At 37.7% G+C, this 18,910-nt stretch overlaps 1 protein-coding gene across 4 annotated transcripts in view; it reads right to left on the bottom strand.

The window, feature by feature from the left end:
- RERE (arginine-glutamic acid dipeptide repeats) overlaps positions 1-18,910 on the bottom strand; it is a 256,830-nt gene that overhangs the window by 116,957 nt on the left and 120,963 nt on the right. For all 4 annotated transcript variants that reach the window (XM_076356292.1, XM_076356295.1, XM_076356294.1 and 1 more), the window contains exons 4-6: positions 9,986-10,091; positions 8,381-8,477; positions 4,584-4,688 (exon numbers count right to left, since the gene is read on the bottom strand). In XM_076356292.1, the coding sequence (XP_076212407.1) occupies positions 4,584-4,688; positions 8,381-8,477; positions 9,986-10,091 (308 nt within the window). The remainder of the gene's footprint in view (positions 1-4,583; positions 4,689-8,380; positions 8,478-9,985; positions 10,092-18,910) is intronic.

The raw sequence follows: 18,910 nt of genomic DNA, 5'->3' as shown, positions 1-18,910 counted from the left end.
TTCACATCACATGGGCATGTCATACAAACAGTCCCCAATTTCCCTGATCAGGAGGATTCCTGGTTGTATTTAAAATTGCTAAACCTATTTAAAAAAAAAAAATTGGACTTGCAATACTGTGTAGGAATTGTCTGATTTAAACAAAGTACGCCACAAAGTGTCATAGTGGTCTACTAAGTGTAAGCACAGTAACAACTCATTTTAAGGCTCTGGTTTGAGACATAAGGATGAATACATTTAAAAACCTTTATGATCGTTTCACCCTCTATCACTGCCCTAGGCACTATTACATGCATAGAATCAAAATATTCTGACTGCTAAAAATTAACCAGGCAAAAGGATCAAAATAGCAAAACAGAGCTCTGCAGTCCTCTTCAGCCTCTGTTTGCATTTTGGCTGTAGATGTTAATCTATCATTCAACTACAATTTTTTCTAAAGAGGGGCAACATTAAGAGGAAGCTTTGAAAATCCTACTTATACACAACTCCACACTGGCTTCTTGACTTCTTAAGAATATATCTTTATACTACCCCTTATCTGTTTCTAGACCTGAAACTTGTATTCCACCCACTATGCTTTCCACTGCAGGGGCAGGGGGGGGAACAGGCTCATGATTCAGACTTTCAACAGAAATCCCCTTCTAGACAACACAAAATAGGAAGCCATGGAGGACAAGAAAAAGAACTAGCAAGTCACCTTCAATTTCACTCTTGGGAACACTTCTCTCAGAGACACACCAATACTCATTTAGCTCACGGTATTACCAAACAAGAGCACTTCAGAAGAAAAAGATTAAAAATGAAGAAAAAGCAAATGTTGTGGAATAAAAACACAGAGAAGACCCTGGTCTTCCCAAAACATCTATTCAGAAAATTCACCTGTGCCTTGACTGTTTGGAGTTATTTTGTTCTACAATGCAAAACAGTGTTGTTGAAGAGTAATTTTGATTCACGGTCATGAAAACTGTTTGTAGAATAATATCCGATTACTCATAGTTCCAAGTAAAAATTCAGTAACATTTAAATCTATGTACATTTACAGATGTCTGTGTCAGACAACACTTCATAATGTATTTATTTACTCCTGAGATCAAAGAACTGATTGCCTAGTACATGCCAGTACACTACAAAAACAGGCCAGTAACAATACTGGCATTTGGCATGCCTGCAGCCTCGAGTAAGATAGTTCAGTGTTGTTTCTATAAGTCCATACAGGATGTCAGAGTACAAAAGGAAGGACTGGAAGAAGTTCTTGCCAGAATCAGCTACATCTGGCACTATACTACAGATAGGGTAAGAACTAGAGTTGCAGGAAACAAGTGGTAAGATGTGAGCTGGTGAAAAACAGCTGTCTGAGGTCAAGCGGCATGTTCAACAGCATTCCCAAGCCTTGCTGCAGATTTCTTTTTAACAGGCAGAGCTGATTTCTGACTCAAATACCAAAATCAACAGCTTAACTCAAGCTGGTGCAATTACTGATTTTCTGAAGTGGTACACCAGGTCTGTTTGTCCATTAATGCTTCTTGACTGCTACTCTATACACTTTGAAATGCTTCTAAACCAATTTCAGGGCATACACAATGCACCTAACATTTCTTCTTTGATAAAGCATTGGTCTCATCTGGCCATTTGGGGAGCCCAAAAGTTTGAGTGGGATTCCATGATAGTGGAATTAGTCAGTGTCAGGGCAGTCCCTTCTCTGAAAAGACATGAAATTAATTATTTTAAAGTACTTAGCATAAAGTGAATTTTCTTTCTCAGCTGGCTATACAAGCTTAGTGGATGTATTCCACACACTTGAGAGCCAGGAACATATTTCAGGTCTACTTACTAGCTTGATTAACACTCTATTCAAGGTGGTAACACCCAGCCTCTAGCTTTAATATTAGTTTCGGTTTTTATTCCACAATCAGATTTTTCTCACTGATGTGAAAATTACTGAAACATAGCGTGTGATCTTTTACCAAACTCTGTAGAAAAAAAAACAACCAACAGCTTGATATATACTGTAAAGAAAAAAGTTATCCCAAAACGCACAGGTTTACCACTTCCAGACCGCAGAATGATCGACAACAGGATCACGGTTGGTATTTCCCAAGCTAGACCTATAGTCAGCAAGCTTTCAAATAGAAAAGAAAGGACAAAGCATACTTTCCTTTAGCACTGTGTGCTCCAAGAACAAAAGGGCCTCTTATTACACATCCACCACACCAGTGTTTTGGATGTTTTTGGGGGTCTGGGATTTTTGCAGGTTGTTTTGCAAATAGAACACATGAAACTGTAGAAAATAGTCAGATTCCCAACACACTGAGCTGCATTTCAGAGTCCTGGAAAACTATATGAACATCTTATGCTGAACACAGAATCACTCAAACAGAAATGTATCTTTGTAGATGCAATCCACAGCTCAAGCATGTTTGGTCTAAGAATGTATCCTATCACACACTTCCACAAGTCAATCGAGGGGGTCACATTGCAGATTTCAGAACCTTATCTTGAACATACTATTACTTCAAGCTACCATGAACATATGCCACCCTTTCAACGTGAAACAAAACACTACACTAGAAAAGGACGTCAAGTTCAAGACAAAGTTTTGTTTTTATAGATAGACCACCAACAGGTTATCCTGGAATGTTACAAATTATTTTACTTCCAAAAGCAAAATGAATCTAGAATTAGGTATTCAAAGAAGCATGCATTGCAAAGCAGTAGCAAATGCACAGGTCAAAAATAATCAAGCAACCTAGACTCAGCTCCTTTTTCTAAACCTCCCCCCATTCCAAGACAAAACACAGACTTGAAGAGCTAGAATTAAAAAAAACCCTGGCTGCAACCAAATGAAGAAAAACCTACATTTTGAGAGCTGGTTAGTCTGAGTAATTAGCTGATCACTAAGTGCTATGCTTTGTCATTTCATTGATCTTTTCAGGCTCAGTCATTTTCTAATAGCTGGAAGAATTAACAGCTACTTCTACACAGAAAGTGGGTTTAAAACTACACCGACAACTCACATAAATGGCATTTCATAAGAGAAATAATCCATTAAACACAGAACTTGAACACTGATACAAATAGTTCATTTAGCATTCACAACCTCAAAACTGCATTGAAGAAAAGTGACAAAGTTAAATATCGGGGTCAAGCATGATGCTGAATATCGGAGAGGTGTATCATGACAAACTTCATAAATGCCTCGCCTTGTCAGACTGCTCCAAAAAAATACACAAATGATGTTACAAAAACATTTTAACATACTGTATTTTAAAATATTATAGGATTTAATGCCCTTTTCCCAGAGCTCAGCACCATACACTAGCAAGATTGCCTCCTAGGGACTTACACTGACAACACCAGGTATGAATGTAAACTGAATCGATTAAGGGAGTTTACCTAGTCCAGTACCCTGTCCCAGACATACGGACAGTTGGAGACACTTCAGGGTAAGGTACAGGAAGCCTCATAAATGGGCGATTACTTAGTAATAGGCCCACACAGGGAGTTTCTTCCTAACTGCAAGCAGTTAGTGGTTGGCTACGCCCTGAAGCACAAAGATTCGTATCTGCATTAAAAACAGTAAATCTACAATGTAACAATTCAAATATTTAATTATTTATATGCCTATCTAATCCCCACTTAAAATAATACTTTTCTCAACAATATCTAGAAATCAAGGTCCACAAGCTAATTATGTTTTCTGCATTGAAAGAAACAATAACTTTCAGTCAGCAGAGACCTTGCTGAGCCCTGTCACGCATTATTCTTTTACTCAAGTGCTCAAAGAAATACGCCTCTAGACAACAAACTCTTTAAGGCTGGTATTTGTAAGGCATTCTCTGTGTTTACAAAACTACATAAATGAAAAAATAAGAGTTAGGGTTTGGACCTGAAAAATAACAAAGGTACAGTCCAGTAGCAGCTATGCTTTCCAAACACAGCTGACAAAGATGGGTTGGACAACTCCCAGGCAGATTGAAAGAACTGTGAAATGAAAGAGCATGCTGAACATGCCTTCTTCAAATACGTATTAATTCCCAAAAAAAGTTCTTTCTGTATCTCTAATTTGCTCCAGGCCAGTGAAGCCTAAACTAGGAATTGTTGATATGGGACCCTATATGAGTGTTTACACATGAAAGCATGAATTCCCACACTTAAAAACTTTCTATCTGATTTCTTAAAAGTGTATGAATTTCAACGTTCCTTACTAGAAGATGTGAATGTATTTTTTAAAGTATTTTCAGGGGTGTGCAATTAGCCAATGAGACAGCTAAGAATTCCTGCTAATGTTTGCAACCTTTAAAAAAAATTTCACAGTTCTAAAAACCTGTTTTGAAGCAGTATGTTATTTACCCAGAGATGCGACCGGCTATCGTGACTCACTGCACAATTTTGTTATCTACTGTTAATTTTCCTCCTATACATACACTCAGCAGGAAGAGGTAGCTTCTCCCTCGCATTTTCTTCCACTCCACCTTCCTATCAGCATCATACTTGATTTTAACTTTTCTTCCCTTGAGTAGTTTTCCTGTTGCTACAGGCTCAGATCAGTGGTAAAGCTTGCCTTTAAAAGTCACTTCACTTACCTTGTCTCTGGATTATAGCCCAGTATGTAGAAAAATGAATCCACTCGGGCTTTAAACTCTCTAGCAGCAAATATGTCAGAGAAATGGGAGATATTACACTTCCCTCTGAAAGAAAGAGGGAAAATGGTATTAGAATTCTACCTTGAATAACAGCTATTTTAATTAAGTGCCACTGCAATCTGTGTATAAGCCACAGAAATCCTTGTGTTCTCATAAATATCTAAAACTTCATCAATATAAGCCTGTTGAAACAAATAACCATGCAGATTCTTCCCACGGTGGAAAGGGAAGAAAATTCAGTTACAATGTCTCAGATGGTGTTCTACAAACATTCATTAATTCTCATTCAGCCAGCACACAGTCCCGAGAGCCCAAATTTAATCAGACTAACGAACAGTATCTACCCTAGAAATACAATCCTGAAAATGTCTTCTTTTCAAAGCTTTTGAAGTCCTATTGCACTTACATCTTTAAGGAAGCTTCAAAAATTCTACTATTCATATTATTTGAGAAGTCAGCTTTTTATTTAGAAAGCTAAATAAAACTTCAGTTTAATAACACTTCCAAATAAAAAGCAAATCTACGCTGTTTTTAGCAAGACTGCAATCCTAACAATGCAAATTCCAAACACACAAAAGTTTCTTCCTTCTACTTTCATACATAAAAGAGTAAAACACAGACATTTAAAAAAGAAAAAGAAAAAAGATGAAAGAGGATTTATTAGCTTGTTCTACAACAGATTGTTAATATTTTTTTTTTAATATAGTTTGGTGATAAAGTCATTATCCTTAAGGATGAGCATAAAGACTCGCTGTAAGAAGTTGCATCTCATTTCCGCAAGGGTTTGTTGGACTTTTAATGTTCCACAGCTGCTCATGTTTTGTCATTCAATGCATTGCAGTTTACTGCCACCAAGTAAATCGGATCAGAAGCGGGCAGAGACAAGTGGGCCAGACAGCCAAAGAGTTAGTGCTTTTTATCTAAACCTGATTCAATGCAATAAGCAAAGCACAAGATTTTGCTCTTTTTCAGTATGTCAAGCTTTCTAGTACTAATACAGGTAGCATCTCTTTTCGCTGGTATTTACTGAATAGTATTTGCTATTATAAATAAGCTGCTATGGGGCTTATTTAACATTGTAAAAAGGTTTGCCCGTCTTGGTTAAAATTGAATGACAAGTGCTATTGCCACCAGTACACCAAGATGAATAATTATTTTGCCTGTAATAACACTGGATCTGTTTGCCTAGTCTTCTCAGCAGAGCTTAAAAGCACTGCCTACTTGAAACAACCGCACTAGAAAGTTGAAATGCTAAGCTTGCTTCCCTTCCTAATCTTTTCATGGTAAAGCACTTCAAAAAAGCTTGCCAATCAACAGCCACTAAGAACGATGCCTTCTAACATGAGCTCTCCGATACACAACATCAACTACTACAGGTGAGGAAAAAACACACCAGAAGGATGAAGGATGAATAAAGTTGCCGACTGTTCTAAGACAAAATCAATACAGCTATCCTGTGAGCTGAGGCTGCATAATTGTCCCTATGATTGCCTAATTCTCAGTCAATTGCCCTTCTGGCAAAGGACAAAGCAACACTGGATTTTGCACAGGTCATGCCAGGTTGTAATGGAACATTAACAAGGTCCGTAATTGAGACATCACACAGAAATACTGAAAGACAAACTTGTTCACTGATACTTATTTTATCCCTGGTGGCTGAAGATAGTTTCCTAGTTTAGTCACTTAGAAAGAAAGAAAACGAGAAGGGGTATTTGTTTTGATATTTCACATTAAATTCAGAATTCAGAAGTATTTTGGGGAAAATATTTAGTTTCCTTTCAATAATTCATCTGACAGTTAATAGGCATTTTCCAGATAAGCTTGTATTATCTATATTCATGAAAGCAGTACATCTTGTTCATAGCATTTCAGACAAGTAGTACTATGTATTACCCACAAAGATTTACCATATAGGTAAAAAGGACTAACTTTTATTACACACTTCCACAGGGATCTACAAGTATCCTCTAGTTAAATTTTTCCACTGGTTAGAGCAGAAGATTGGTAGTTACAATCACTGGTTTTATTTCCCAGTTTGTCATCAACTCATTGTGTGACCAGAGCTATTTGCCTGCAGAGGGCAGAGAAGTAATCTCATATTATAATAAATTAGAATTTCATGTTAACCCTCCCTTCATGCATCACAACACATTCTGCCTACTCTATGTTCTCAAACTGTAAGAACACCATGTGCAATTACCCTTATGTTTGTCTTGTACACTGAAAATTACTGATGTGTATTAATCACAATTTGCTAGAAAAGAATCAGCAAAAATATCTTTATCCTGCAAAAGTATATTATCTCAATTATCAGCATCTTTTGATAATTCTTACAGGCTTGTAGATGGTATCTAAAGTACAAACAGTCCAGAACACAACAAAACAACAGCAAAACCATATGCCAACAAAGAGAAACAAGAGAGTGATCCAAAAGGTGCCCATGGTATGCACTTCCAAACAAAAAGAAGGCAGATGAAACACAAGACAGGTTGAGAAAGTGATCAGTTTGGTCTTTCAAGCAGCCTCCACTCTTTTTGGAAGGGGAGAAGAGAAAGTTATTTTTCAAGTTTGCTTGGTATACATATATATTCCATTTTTATCTTTTCTTTAAAGAAAAAAACAGAAAGGATGTAGAAGAGAAGTTAAAATACTCCCAGGGAAAATTCCATAAACATAGTTCAGTTTCCCTCTGTTTAAGCAGACAGATTTCCAAGATTGGTTCCATCAAGACAACCAACCTCCCGCTAGCTTGTTTCTAAGCATGCGGATTTAAAATTGGAAGGCGACCTTCTGCAACTCAGAAAAGGCACTGTGGAATTTCATGAGATTATAGTACACCACTGGAATTTTCAGAGTTTATAAAAAAGTCTAATGTAAATCAAAGACTTCTTCCCACCCTTATAACAGAAGTTGCAGCTAGTTTGTCTTGAAGTAAGTGGCTTCAGCAAAGTGACTCTGAACAAAAAATGTCTCCAGATGGTTCTAGTGAAACACCATCTGAGCATTATTATCAGGGAGATTATTCAATTTGCATTTTGACAATATCCATGCATGTTTGGCATGTTGAAAATCTGCTGAAAAATAATGCCTTGCTATTTCTATTTGAAAACATTTTTAAGTAACAGTGTATCCCCTCAGCCTAGTCAAAGGTTGGCCACTTAAGTTAAAAACTTAGTGGGTAAAGAGAGCAGCAACCTCCAGGGAAGGGCAGATAGTACAGAAAACAATACAGGGGTCCATTACCTCCTGTCTGTACAGCCAGTTTTTAATGGAGCTCTTAGCTGAGCTGCAACAATAACAAGTGCCCAGAGCAAAAGCCTTTAACGCAATTTAATCAGGGCAACATACTAACAGTCACTTTACTAGGAGACGCTATTGTTAATAGTGAAATCAAACACAGAGGAGGGAAGGGTAGTATTTTTTCGGGAACTAGCAGTAACCTAAACTGGCAATGATGGGAAACAATGTCTTCTGAGCAACATTGATTAACTGAGATTAAAACGAGATTGTAGAATTACAGCTTCTTTTTGAATGAGAACAGATAACACAAGTTAATTACTGTAGGAGATGAGGAGAAAGCTGAACAGTATGCTATGAGCATATGAGCTATATGTGCTATGAGCTATGATTAGCAGTATGCTAATGATCCCCCCCCGCAAAACCAGAAAAAGCACCTTTCTCAATAAGGTTTTTCTCATCCACCTCTGAGACACGGCACCACATCCTCTGTAACTTACCTGAGGGCAGCAGCGTGGTAAGTGTCAACATAATCTGAAATGAAGAGCTCTCGATTCTTGATAACTGGGTCTGTAATAACAAGCTCTCGTCCAGAGTCTGCCAGAAAGCAAAAACACAAACAAAAAAACCACCAACACATTAGCTGCAGTCTGAAAGCATCTACCATTGCCATTTTGCAGGTTTTGGTTTTTTTTTTTTACAGGTCAAAGTTTGAGGATGTTTCTTAGATACACACTCCTCAGTGTTAAGGTGACAAACATTCAGATTGTTTACATGGCCTGTAAGGTATGGAAATAACATGATACCCATTTTTACACGTGAATTCTCCCTTGCCATACCTAAAGAACTGCTGAACGGAAACAGATTTTAGGGGTACTGGATGACACATCTTACCCACTGACCACTAGAAGTGGTCACTCCTAGGTGAAAGGAACTAGGCAAATTAATTGATCACTGACTTTTGGTTTCTGGGTTAAGGTTTTGGTTGTTTGCATATTCTTCAACAAAATCTTGACAGTACTAACTGCTTAGTGCTCTGGCTTTGAGATAAATATTGATACTCATGTTCAAATACAGAAAATTCTCAGTATTAACAAAAAACTGGAAGACAACTTTTTCCATGACTTCTTTATAATACCTTTGAAGAACAGACAAAAATACTTCTCCACATCCACAAGTGTGACACAAAAAAGCAGCCATGTTATCAAAAATGCTCACTTTTTGACACTGTGCCTATAATCCCATTGTTAGAAGTTTCAAATAAATTAGTAAGAGAAATGTTAGATTTGTGCAGCTTTTGCTAAAAGCACATGGAAAGCGTCCTTAATGCCTGCAAAAAGGAGAATGTATGCGCAACTTTGTACTGTCATGCACCAAAAAGTTGCTGTGTTCCATATTTCAAACATGAACTTTTATCATCACAATTCACCTTGGAGTATCTTCAGAATTTTAACAGTTCCCTCAAGGAAATTTCCTGGTAAGAATAGAAGCAAATGTTATGCCTCCCCTAGAGGCAAGAGATAAATGACACTGGAATATGTACTAAAGTTTCTTCTGCTTCTATTAAACCCAAGATCACACTTGTTTTTGCAAAGAGAAAAGGGGGAACTCAGCTACAAGTGCTTCAGTTACATCACTTACTGCAATATTAATCACAGTGAGTATTCATACGTGCAAGGTAGTGTGAATGCAAAAACGTAGTTCTCATGACACTATGGCAGAATCACAAAAAATAGAAGAGATTCACAATTTCTTCAGACAACTTGGTCTTCAGCCAGTTAGGTATTAGTACGCTGTCCAGAAGGCCTACAAAGGATCCAATGTTATTTTTCTTTTCTACTCTCTCTTAAGGCATTAGTATAATACAGCACAGTATTTAAACCATACCTGAAATGCATCTGATTATAGCTATGGTTACAGGACATACACTAGTTAGAACAAACAAGGCAGGTAAGAAACACTATCATCCATCTTCTAATATATTGTTTTCATCAACAGTCCTTGCGTCATATCCCTATGCAAAAGCGTTCTTGCTTTCTGGACTGTTAAAACTTAAAATTCAGAGTACAAGTAAAGAAGGCCTTACTCTACAGAGCCTAACTTACCATTCTCATTGTGTCTGTCCTGAACCAAATGCTGATAGACTGAATCTGGGACTTCAGACTGGCGATAGTACCATTTGACATTCATAAGGAGGTGGTCCCGTTTACTCTGAAAAAGAAGGTCTAAAGGCATTACTAAAAAGGAAATCAGACCACATCTGACACAATCTTCTAAAGTATAAAATTTGTTTTCACACTGAAGAAAACCTGAGGTAAGACCCAAAAGGGAGGAAAACATATTTCTATGACAATGAAACAAGGGCAACGATTGACTTTCAAACTAGGCAAAGGCAACAAGAACCTACTGCATCATCATGCAGTTGTTTCTCTATATATCTGACCGGCAAATACTAATCTATTCACTCACAAAAAACTAACCCAAGAAAAGAAGAGGCAGGGATCAGAAAAGGACTGGAATTTTAGGCCTCATGCAGCATGATCTTAGTCTGCTAATTCCTACAAACAAAAAGTATTTGCGGCCAAACACGGAAAAAAGAATACCAATAGCAACATAATTCAATGCAACCATTCTTAACCGTTGTAACCAAGAGATACCAGATTTTTTTTCCCCCAAGGACAGATGGATTCAGACGTAATCGTAGAAGTTATTACACTCCTTCACACAAAGGAATAGGATGCTGCACTTCAATCCCAACAATTATAGGCTCACGTACCTCACAAAACCAACAGCAAAACTTAGACAAAACCATCTTCCTCAAGCGCTCCTTTTTCATTTGAGAATCCAGCTACCAGTTTGTTCCTTCTTAGAAGGAAACTGAAGCATAAACACCACTTAAAAAGAATTTTTAGATCAAGTTATTACAGACTCTCTGCTTCGGTTTATCTCTGAAACCCTTGGTAGTCAATTCTTTCTACTACTCCAAAACACTTGAAGAAACAGAGGAAGGCCTAGGGGAAATTAACATTCTTTTGGAATGAGGCAACTGCAAGCACCGTTTGTTTTTTCTCGACTACAGTTCTCTAGGCCCTTCTAAGACTGCTCTTAAAACATTTACATTTAAAAATTAAATCACAGGTTACTGGACCAGAAAGTTCTTATCTCTCCTGTTCACATCAGCCTAGTTGTTACAGCAGTTTCCACCCTTTCTGCTTAATAAACAACATAAAAATCTTTCCATTAAATGCACTTCTTGAAGCCTTTGACTAAAAACACATGTAATACCACAAAAAAACTGCTAGTGGCAGCATTGTGCCAGAGAAAAGCTTAACTAATCCACCACTACCACATGTGCTCTATGTACTGAATGCCTCAAAAAACATTCAAGAACATACTAAGCATACTTGTGTCGTACACGAGAAACCTGAACCTACTTTTTTTTATTAAAAAAAAAACCAAACACATTTGCAGTCAAAGACAACAAGCTTATCTAATGCATGAAAAAAATCAAAAGGACAAAGTCTGAGAGCCAACACTGATTTCTGCTGCCTGCTGTTCAAAAAAGGTGGTTGCAGACTTTTCTGTTCTCCTGAAATAAAGTTCTACGCATCACAGTCTTTATGAATAGTTTCTCTGAATTCCGAAGACAAAAAAATGCACTTAAGTGTTCTGTTACCCTCTTGCTAAGAGTTCATAAATTCTATTAGTGCTAACAAGAACTGCATGCAACAATGATGGGAAACATTAACCCAGCATTTCTCTGCAAATTCTCTTTGCGTTTCTTAGTTGAGAGGAATAAGCACCCCTCTTGTGTTACACAAAGCCTGAGCACACTCAGAAAGCATCACCTTATGGCACTAAAACTACTCACTTATACACATGGACAGTTTACAACAAGCATCAAAAGCTAATGCTTCAATTTTCTTGGTTTGTTCCACTAAAGTCGGGTGTCTTTCAAATAGTACAACACTCCAAGGAGCACTGTGAAGTAAGTATCTAAGTACACATGTGTATGCAACCATGAAGGAGGACTACAAAATACAGTACTGAATTTTGTTGGTCGCGGTGTTTTTTGAGTAGCAAATTACATTGGGGCAGGAGGAGAAGGACTAGAAATCTACACTGTGGTCAGGCAGGGATGGTGCTTACAAATGCTTATCTGCAAACCAAACCATCAAAAGTCTGAACAACAACCAGCAGCCAATGGAGAGATCTGAGAAGAGGCAACGAGTTACTCTATCTTGGTAAAAAGAAGAGCTACTCATGGAGAGGACAAAGGTAGCAAGCGATGAGTGAACGGATACAACCTCATACGTAACCCTACAGCGACTCTGCAAGGAGGGGGCAGTTCTGCAGAAAGAACTGTGGAAGCGTAACAGTTTTGTGTGAAGGTATATCCTTTGCATAGGCATACATTGAGATTATATTGCAACAAAAAGGGAGGGATCAAAGCTGTCAAATGTTTTCGTTGCCTTGGCATCACACAGAGCTGTGAGTTGGAAGGTCTCAGCTTTGTTTTGAATTAGGCCGAGACTGTAAAGGAGATGGTGATGCAATCACTTGATTTCCCTGTCTCAGTTTCTTATTATATCATAGAATAGCACAAGGCTTTTAGCAGCAAGGGCTAAGGTCAACACTTAGAAAGCCTTTTGATACACTTGGATAGAAGAAATTAGTGGTTGGAAGTGAGGTTTTTCCACTCGCTGCTGTAAGGGACCACCTCATTCTCTCCCCTCCTCCCAAAATGCCCTCCCAATTTGTCATTCTGTCAATGCAAAGGGAAGTTTTTGCTTATTGCTACGTCTCCTGTAAGCTTCACTGCAAATGCTCAAGATCCCCAATATGTGTTAAAAAAAATGGAATAGCAGGGGATTACACAAGAGCTTATTAGGAATATTCACACATTAACACACAATGAAGGCAGGCAAAGTATTTACTATGTTTTGCAGTATTTTTATCACCTCATCACTCCAGAATCCCATACTTCAGGAAAGCATAAAATCTACCTACAGTCCGGAGCTTTTGGCTAGTTCAAGCATTTTAATTTGATGGGAAGGTACTCACGTCCCATTTTGAAACTTTGTTCTCAGACTCGCAGAATGCCTTAGTTGTTGCCTCCACTGTGTTTTATTCCAGAGGTTAGCAGTTCCTCTGCACAGTGAAAGAGAACAACAACATTTCCTCCCCTGAAATCAGATTCATAATCAGGAAGAACACGCGGAATGAGATTGAATTTCAGGAGGCTGGCTGAATTTAAGAAGTTTTCAGGGAAATGATGAATTGCCCTACACTGCAACCTGCCAACAGGAATGGTATTGACTTCTTCAGGTTGATCATGTAGTTGTGAGGCATTGTCAGAGGGGAAGATTTCAAAGAAAAAGAAATTACAGGGGTTTTTGTAACACAGAAAAGTGGCTTTTCTTTCATTATACTTCAGAAACAAAAATAACGTATCTTTAAAAACTACAGAGAAAAGAGATGAAGGTAGAATTAGAACCAAAACAGATAATAAAAACAATAGACAATCAATCCAAATGGTGTGTATAAGCATAGATTTGAAGCCATGGCATACACCACCTTTCTATGCTTTTAACTCCTAAAACCTAAATTTTATGAAATAGGCATTTTAAATGAATTATAAATGACAGGAAAAGATGAACACAGCCAATATACACATCTTTAAAAATTATCAGACTCGTATCTTTCAAAACAGAAAGCAGCACATGCTCCATGATGCTGACTGCTCTCCATCTTTTGAATCATAGAATGCACATATATGGCATGACTCAATGGCTCCATACATAAGGAACAGCAACAAAAATATCATTTACAACTGAGATGTGCAAGGAACTTTTTACAGAAAAGTCTCTGGACAATGATGCAACTAAAAATATGCTGACATACTAATAAGCTGCTATTTGTGCTCTGCTGACAGCAATTGGGTTTAGGTTGGTTGAGCTGGGGTTGGGTTGGGGGGGATTGGGGGACTCTGATTTCATTCCTAAATACCTCTTTTTACGATGACTGCTGCTTTTTGTCCAATTAATTTAAAAGCTTCCACTTGAAAAGTATTTTCTGTATCTACTCTCCAACATGCATGATTTTATGGGTTTTAACCTGAAGCTTTAGTCTCCCTAAAAATATAAAACGTCTGTCAGAATCTTGTTTTTCACATTGCACAGAAATTCCTAGACATGCTATTTTGTCAGCCAACTTTCTAAATACGTATGTCATTTACAGAGCAGACTATGCTCAGATGTGTCAAGGCGCCAACTTCTGTGGTAGACTATTTATTTTAGAACCATGTGCACACAAAAGAAGTGTCCCCTAGTTCATAAAGTGTTACTTTTTTTTTTTTTACACCTTTACATATGATAGCTGCAGATAGTCACATGCCAAATTCAGACTTGCAGAAATCACAGAAATGGCAAGTGCTTTAAAATGTCTTTCTGTCAGCTCAAAGAGATTCCCTGTGCTACAAAACTCCATCCTCCCCTTAAATGAAAATACCATCTATTGCTGCAGTACTCAAAAAGTACTCATTTGGGGGTTTTGTTGTTGCTGCTGTTTTGGTTTTTGTTCCTTTTAAAAAACATTAATCAGTTTTGGACATTCAACAAGAATTAGATAAAATCTGTAAATGGTTTAAAGCATCACAGTTCACAAACATTGGTCAAATTCTATTGAAAAATGAGCCTCTCCTTTAAAAGGGGAAAAAAATAATCTTGCAGGTTCTCTTTAATGTGAATGTACTGATTTCCACAGCATTTATGACAATTCCAAGGTGCCAGTTTTCTTTTAAAACACACTTGAAAACAGAGCTCCTGCACATTACAATTAACATCTTAAGAGATTCCACATTCTCTTCCCAGGGTTATGACTAACCAAATTGTGCAAATGATCACAGATGTCCTGCAGATTCTCTCAGAGGGATTTAAGCAGTATCCTTCATTACTTGCCCTATTTAGATACCATGTTAAATCACAACTAGCTTTGGAAACAATATACCAAATGCTGGAGATGACAGATGGGCACGCTGAAGTCAGTGGATAGTAGCTATTTCAAAGAAACAAACAGCAAAATAGGAACAAGGAAAAGAACATCTTTCCTTCCAAACATATTTTCAACAATGAAATCTTTCTATCAGAAAAAAATCACATGATTAATTCTAGGCTACCAAATTCTTTTTATTATTTTAACAACATGTTAAATATTTTAACAGTCACTCCATTGTTCAAAATAAACATCTTGTGCATTGCAGCATAGAAGCTCTGGCCTCAAAGCCAGTTTTCAAGTGCACATTATATTTATTTTTTAACACTACAAATTAACCCACCCCTTTGGGGCATTGTTTTGTCTCCCCAAAATGATTATTTCATTTTACACAAACAGTTCTAATTACGCTCCATGACACAGTATTGGCCTGACTCCAACACAAGTGGTAGATTTGACTTGCTCCACTTGCTGTGTCCCACCCCTCCCTGGCCCTTCCCTGCCATGTTGAATTGCTACCCATATTTCTACTCCTACCGTAGTATTTTTACGCTTACTCAATTTTGACATTTACTAATATTCAAAGGAGGGGAAAAGAAAAAGAAAGACCAGTCATACCAAATCCCGAGGGGGGGAGGGCAGGGGGGGAACAACACAAATTAAACTATCTGGAAATCACATGCTAGAGAGATACAAGGATAATTTTTCTTCCCACTCTGCAATAGCACATATAATTTCAAGTTCTCAGGATATCTTTTTATAAGCTGTTTTCTAATTAAATAAGAAACCTGATCAGCTGTTTGTAAACCAAGAAAACCCAGCTTGGAAACACAGAAGTTATTACTACAAATGAATGTTATTTTTGCAGCTTGATTATTTAATTCAGATGCATGCATATTAACGCATAATTACTTCTTGCAAACACAGAAGCATTGTCAAAAGTGAGAGCTATCAGTATTCAGCAAGAAATAAAAATGTTAAGTAAGAGCACTAAATACGGCAATGTGCAGTTTAATCCTCTCTGCCCCTCAAATACAACAACCCAAGGCAGCTGCCCTTTTGGTTCCTGTCCTCCTAACCTGAACCAACACAAAGACTGCAACCTTTAAACCTGTTAGTGTTATCTAATGACTATTCCATCTACAAGAGCTTTTCTAATAGAAACATGCCTTGATGGCTTATCTCAGTGCACAAGGCAGGCCACAAAGAACCGTCGGCTTGATTGAGCGCAGTAATGGAAGGCAGGAAATGAGAAGGCTTGGTTAAGCCACGGATAATCGATCAGTGTATTCACTGAAGTGTGAGCTGAGCTGGGAATAAGCTGCCTGGGGTATCAAATATTGCTATTTCCAGGGTAAAGTCCCATTTCTGTGACCTATGCAGGAGAAAGCATAATTTATTGACAAAACAATATAGGATTTTTTCACAATGTCTTGCTCTTGACATTTTGTGATTGTTTACAGCAAGAATTCCTCATGTCCCTTTTATTCATAAGTTTAACAAATGAAACTCCTTTTGGAATTCATGAAGTCACCTCAGCATGCTGGAAATTAATTCAGCCTTGTGTACAAATAGCTCAGAGATGTAAAACAAGCATCACACTCGCCTTCCCTGATTTTCAAACTTTTACACTCAGATGCACATGCACACTCACACACCTTCAGGGACGCACCTGTCCTGAAGACTACACAAGAAACGCAGTCCTTTTGCTCAGAGCCACTCTGCTTTGTTGAGAATATTCTTTGTTCTAGATCTCTACAACAGTTCCTACAGAGTTTGAAGCAAAACTGTTTGCAAACAACGCCAAACGTTATGGAGTATAGACAGGTTATTTGTAGACAGAGTTGCTTCCTACATAAGAGAGGGTAAAGCATACAAGTCCCATAAACATGCCTGTAAATCTCAGCCTACATACATACCGATATACACATATGCAAGTATAAAACAACAATCTGTTTGCCTACGCCTTTAAACAATGCAAAACATGGCCAAAATTAGTCTTAAATCATGACTCATTATCTGCAAGGTTGTGTTTTGTGCATTGTGGGGAGATGGCCAGATAGCCAAAACCTTAGAATCCAGCTATCAAGGCTCAAGCCTTTTTTGAAAAACACTAGGTGATATGCTACTTATCCGCATGTTAATTCCTAGCAGCTGCCATATGTTGTCTCCTAGTGTGGGTGGTTTGGCATTATAGTTGCTAGACTGTCTTAAAAAAAAATACAGACTTCAGATCACCAGAAGAACTGTACTATCAAAACTTGCTACACTGCCATTTTATGAACACTAGATGTTCCAGTGGGATAGCTATTACAGTCACAAGGCAAGAACTCTACAGCATATATGACAGACAAAGAATAATTATGGTAACTGAGAACTAGGGAAAGAACCATCAGAAACTGCAACAAATAGCACTAAAAGACTGCATGAACCTTATTGAATTCAACAATAAAATTTGCCTCGTAAGGATACAGGTTAGCACTGAATTTCATTGGGCTTCAACTAGATGCACTTCTAAGACAAAGCTCAACAAATCAAGCTGTCTAAATGCATTTTTCTCTCTTCCATCTGTTCCTCATAGCTCTGTCTTCCCCTCCACACTTTTACAAAAATGAACTAATATTGAATAAATGTTACCTACCAGCTCTTAATTTTATTTAGTGTCACTCATAAATCTTCCCTTCCCCTCAATTTCTGCTTTCCAGATGTCCAAAACATCCTGAAATAATTAAGCCAAAAATCAGCCCCAGTCACCCAAGAGTTGATATGCTGTAATTCAAACAAAGATGTAACCGGTATGTAGACCCAGCTTCATCAGCAGACCTTCCCAGTAAAATCAGTATGCTGGGTAAGTTCTTTGTCTTTTGCAGACACCTCAACTATTCACCCACCAAAGTAGGGAATTGCTTACAGATTTAGAGGCTACAACTCCATTCGGGTCTTTAGGTGGGAGGTGTTACACATCAGTACCTCACTAGTTAGCCAAATACCACTGCACAGAAATGGCACCAATAAGGAAGAGAGCTCTGCACTCCTAAAATTGCCCTTTAGAGGTAAGATAATCCTCTCCAACATATTGATAACAGCTTCATCCTCAAAGAGCTAGTAACTCTCACCTAGAATCAGATTCGGACAACAAACTCTGATGAGACACCTCTATTCCCTTCTTCTGCTAATATTTTCTTGCTGTTTTCAAACCCGTGTCCTCTAATTATTTACTTCCAAATGAACTGCCAAGGGGTGCATGTCAGCGATTCCCCTTGACACAGAGAGACTGACTTTGTGTCAGTCATTGATTATGCTGAATGCCAACAACCGGGTATCAATCAGTGAATTAGGCATCATATTAAAGAAAAAGGAAACGCAAGGAACAAATGAAAATACCATTAGGCAAACAGTCATTCCTTTCAAAGACCTAAGCCCATATGGAACAATAGCTTTAATAAGACACTTGCCATGAGCCAAATAAAAAATTAAGCCTGTCTTTCCTGAGTCTTGAAAAACATTCTAAAAAGCAACTGTGAAATAGCCAACTGAAAAGGAGTGTTTAGGCTTTACCAGTTTTGTTAAAGGATAGGTAACTATTTAAAATCTTATTCTTTGACAGTGTTTCTTAAAGGCATAGGGCCATTAAAATCTAACATGAAGCCTCCTGTTTTCTACTGAGACAGAAGAACAAAGAGAAGTATGTAAAAAAAAAATCTACTGTATAAATTATTGGCCCAAGTTAGTTACAGAATGACATACTTTTATATGTGCAAAAGAGAGTATGTGTAATTATATAAAAACAAGCGCAAACTAGAATTGATCAAAATGAGACTACGTGGTTACTTGAAAATGAAGCTACGAGGGCATCGGCCATCTGTCAAAGTAGAACAGTTTTCAATACATTCAACTTCTAACCAGCCTTTTGTACCCAGGCTCTGTGGACTCCTCTCTTTCAGTATCAAAAAAGCATCTATCTTTTTTCATTCCTTTGGAATTCCACTCATATTCACGCCCCAGAAAATGTGATCAATCAGCAACCGACATCATTA

The sequence above is a fragment of the Aptenodytes patagonicus genome, chromosome 19, assembly GCF_965638725.1.
Source record: "Aptenodytes patagonicus chromosome 19, bAptPat1.pri.cur, whole genome shotgun sequence".
NCBI classification, from domain to species: Eukaryota; Metazoa; Chordata; class Aves; order Sphenisciformes; family Spheniscidae; genus Aptenodytes; species Aptenodytes patagonicus.
The sequence above is the reverse complement of the archived record's forward strand: the minus strand, read 5'-3'. Positions and strand labels throughout refer to the sequence as shown.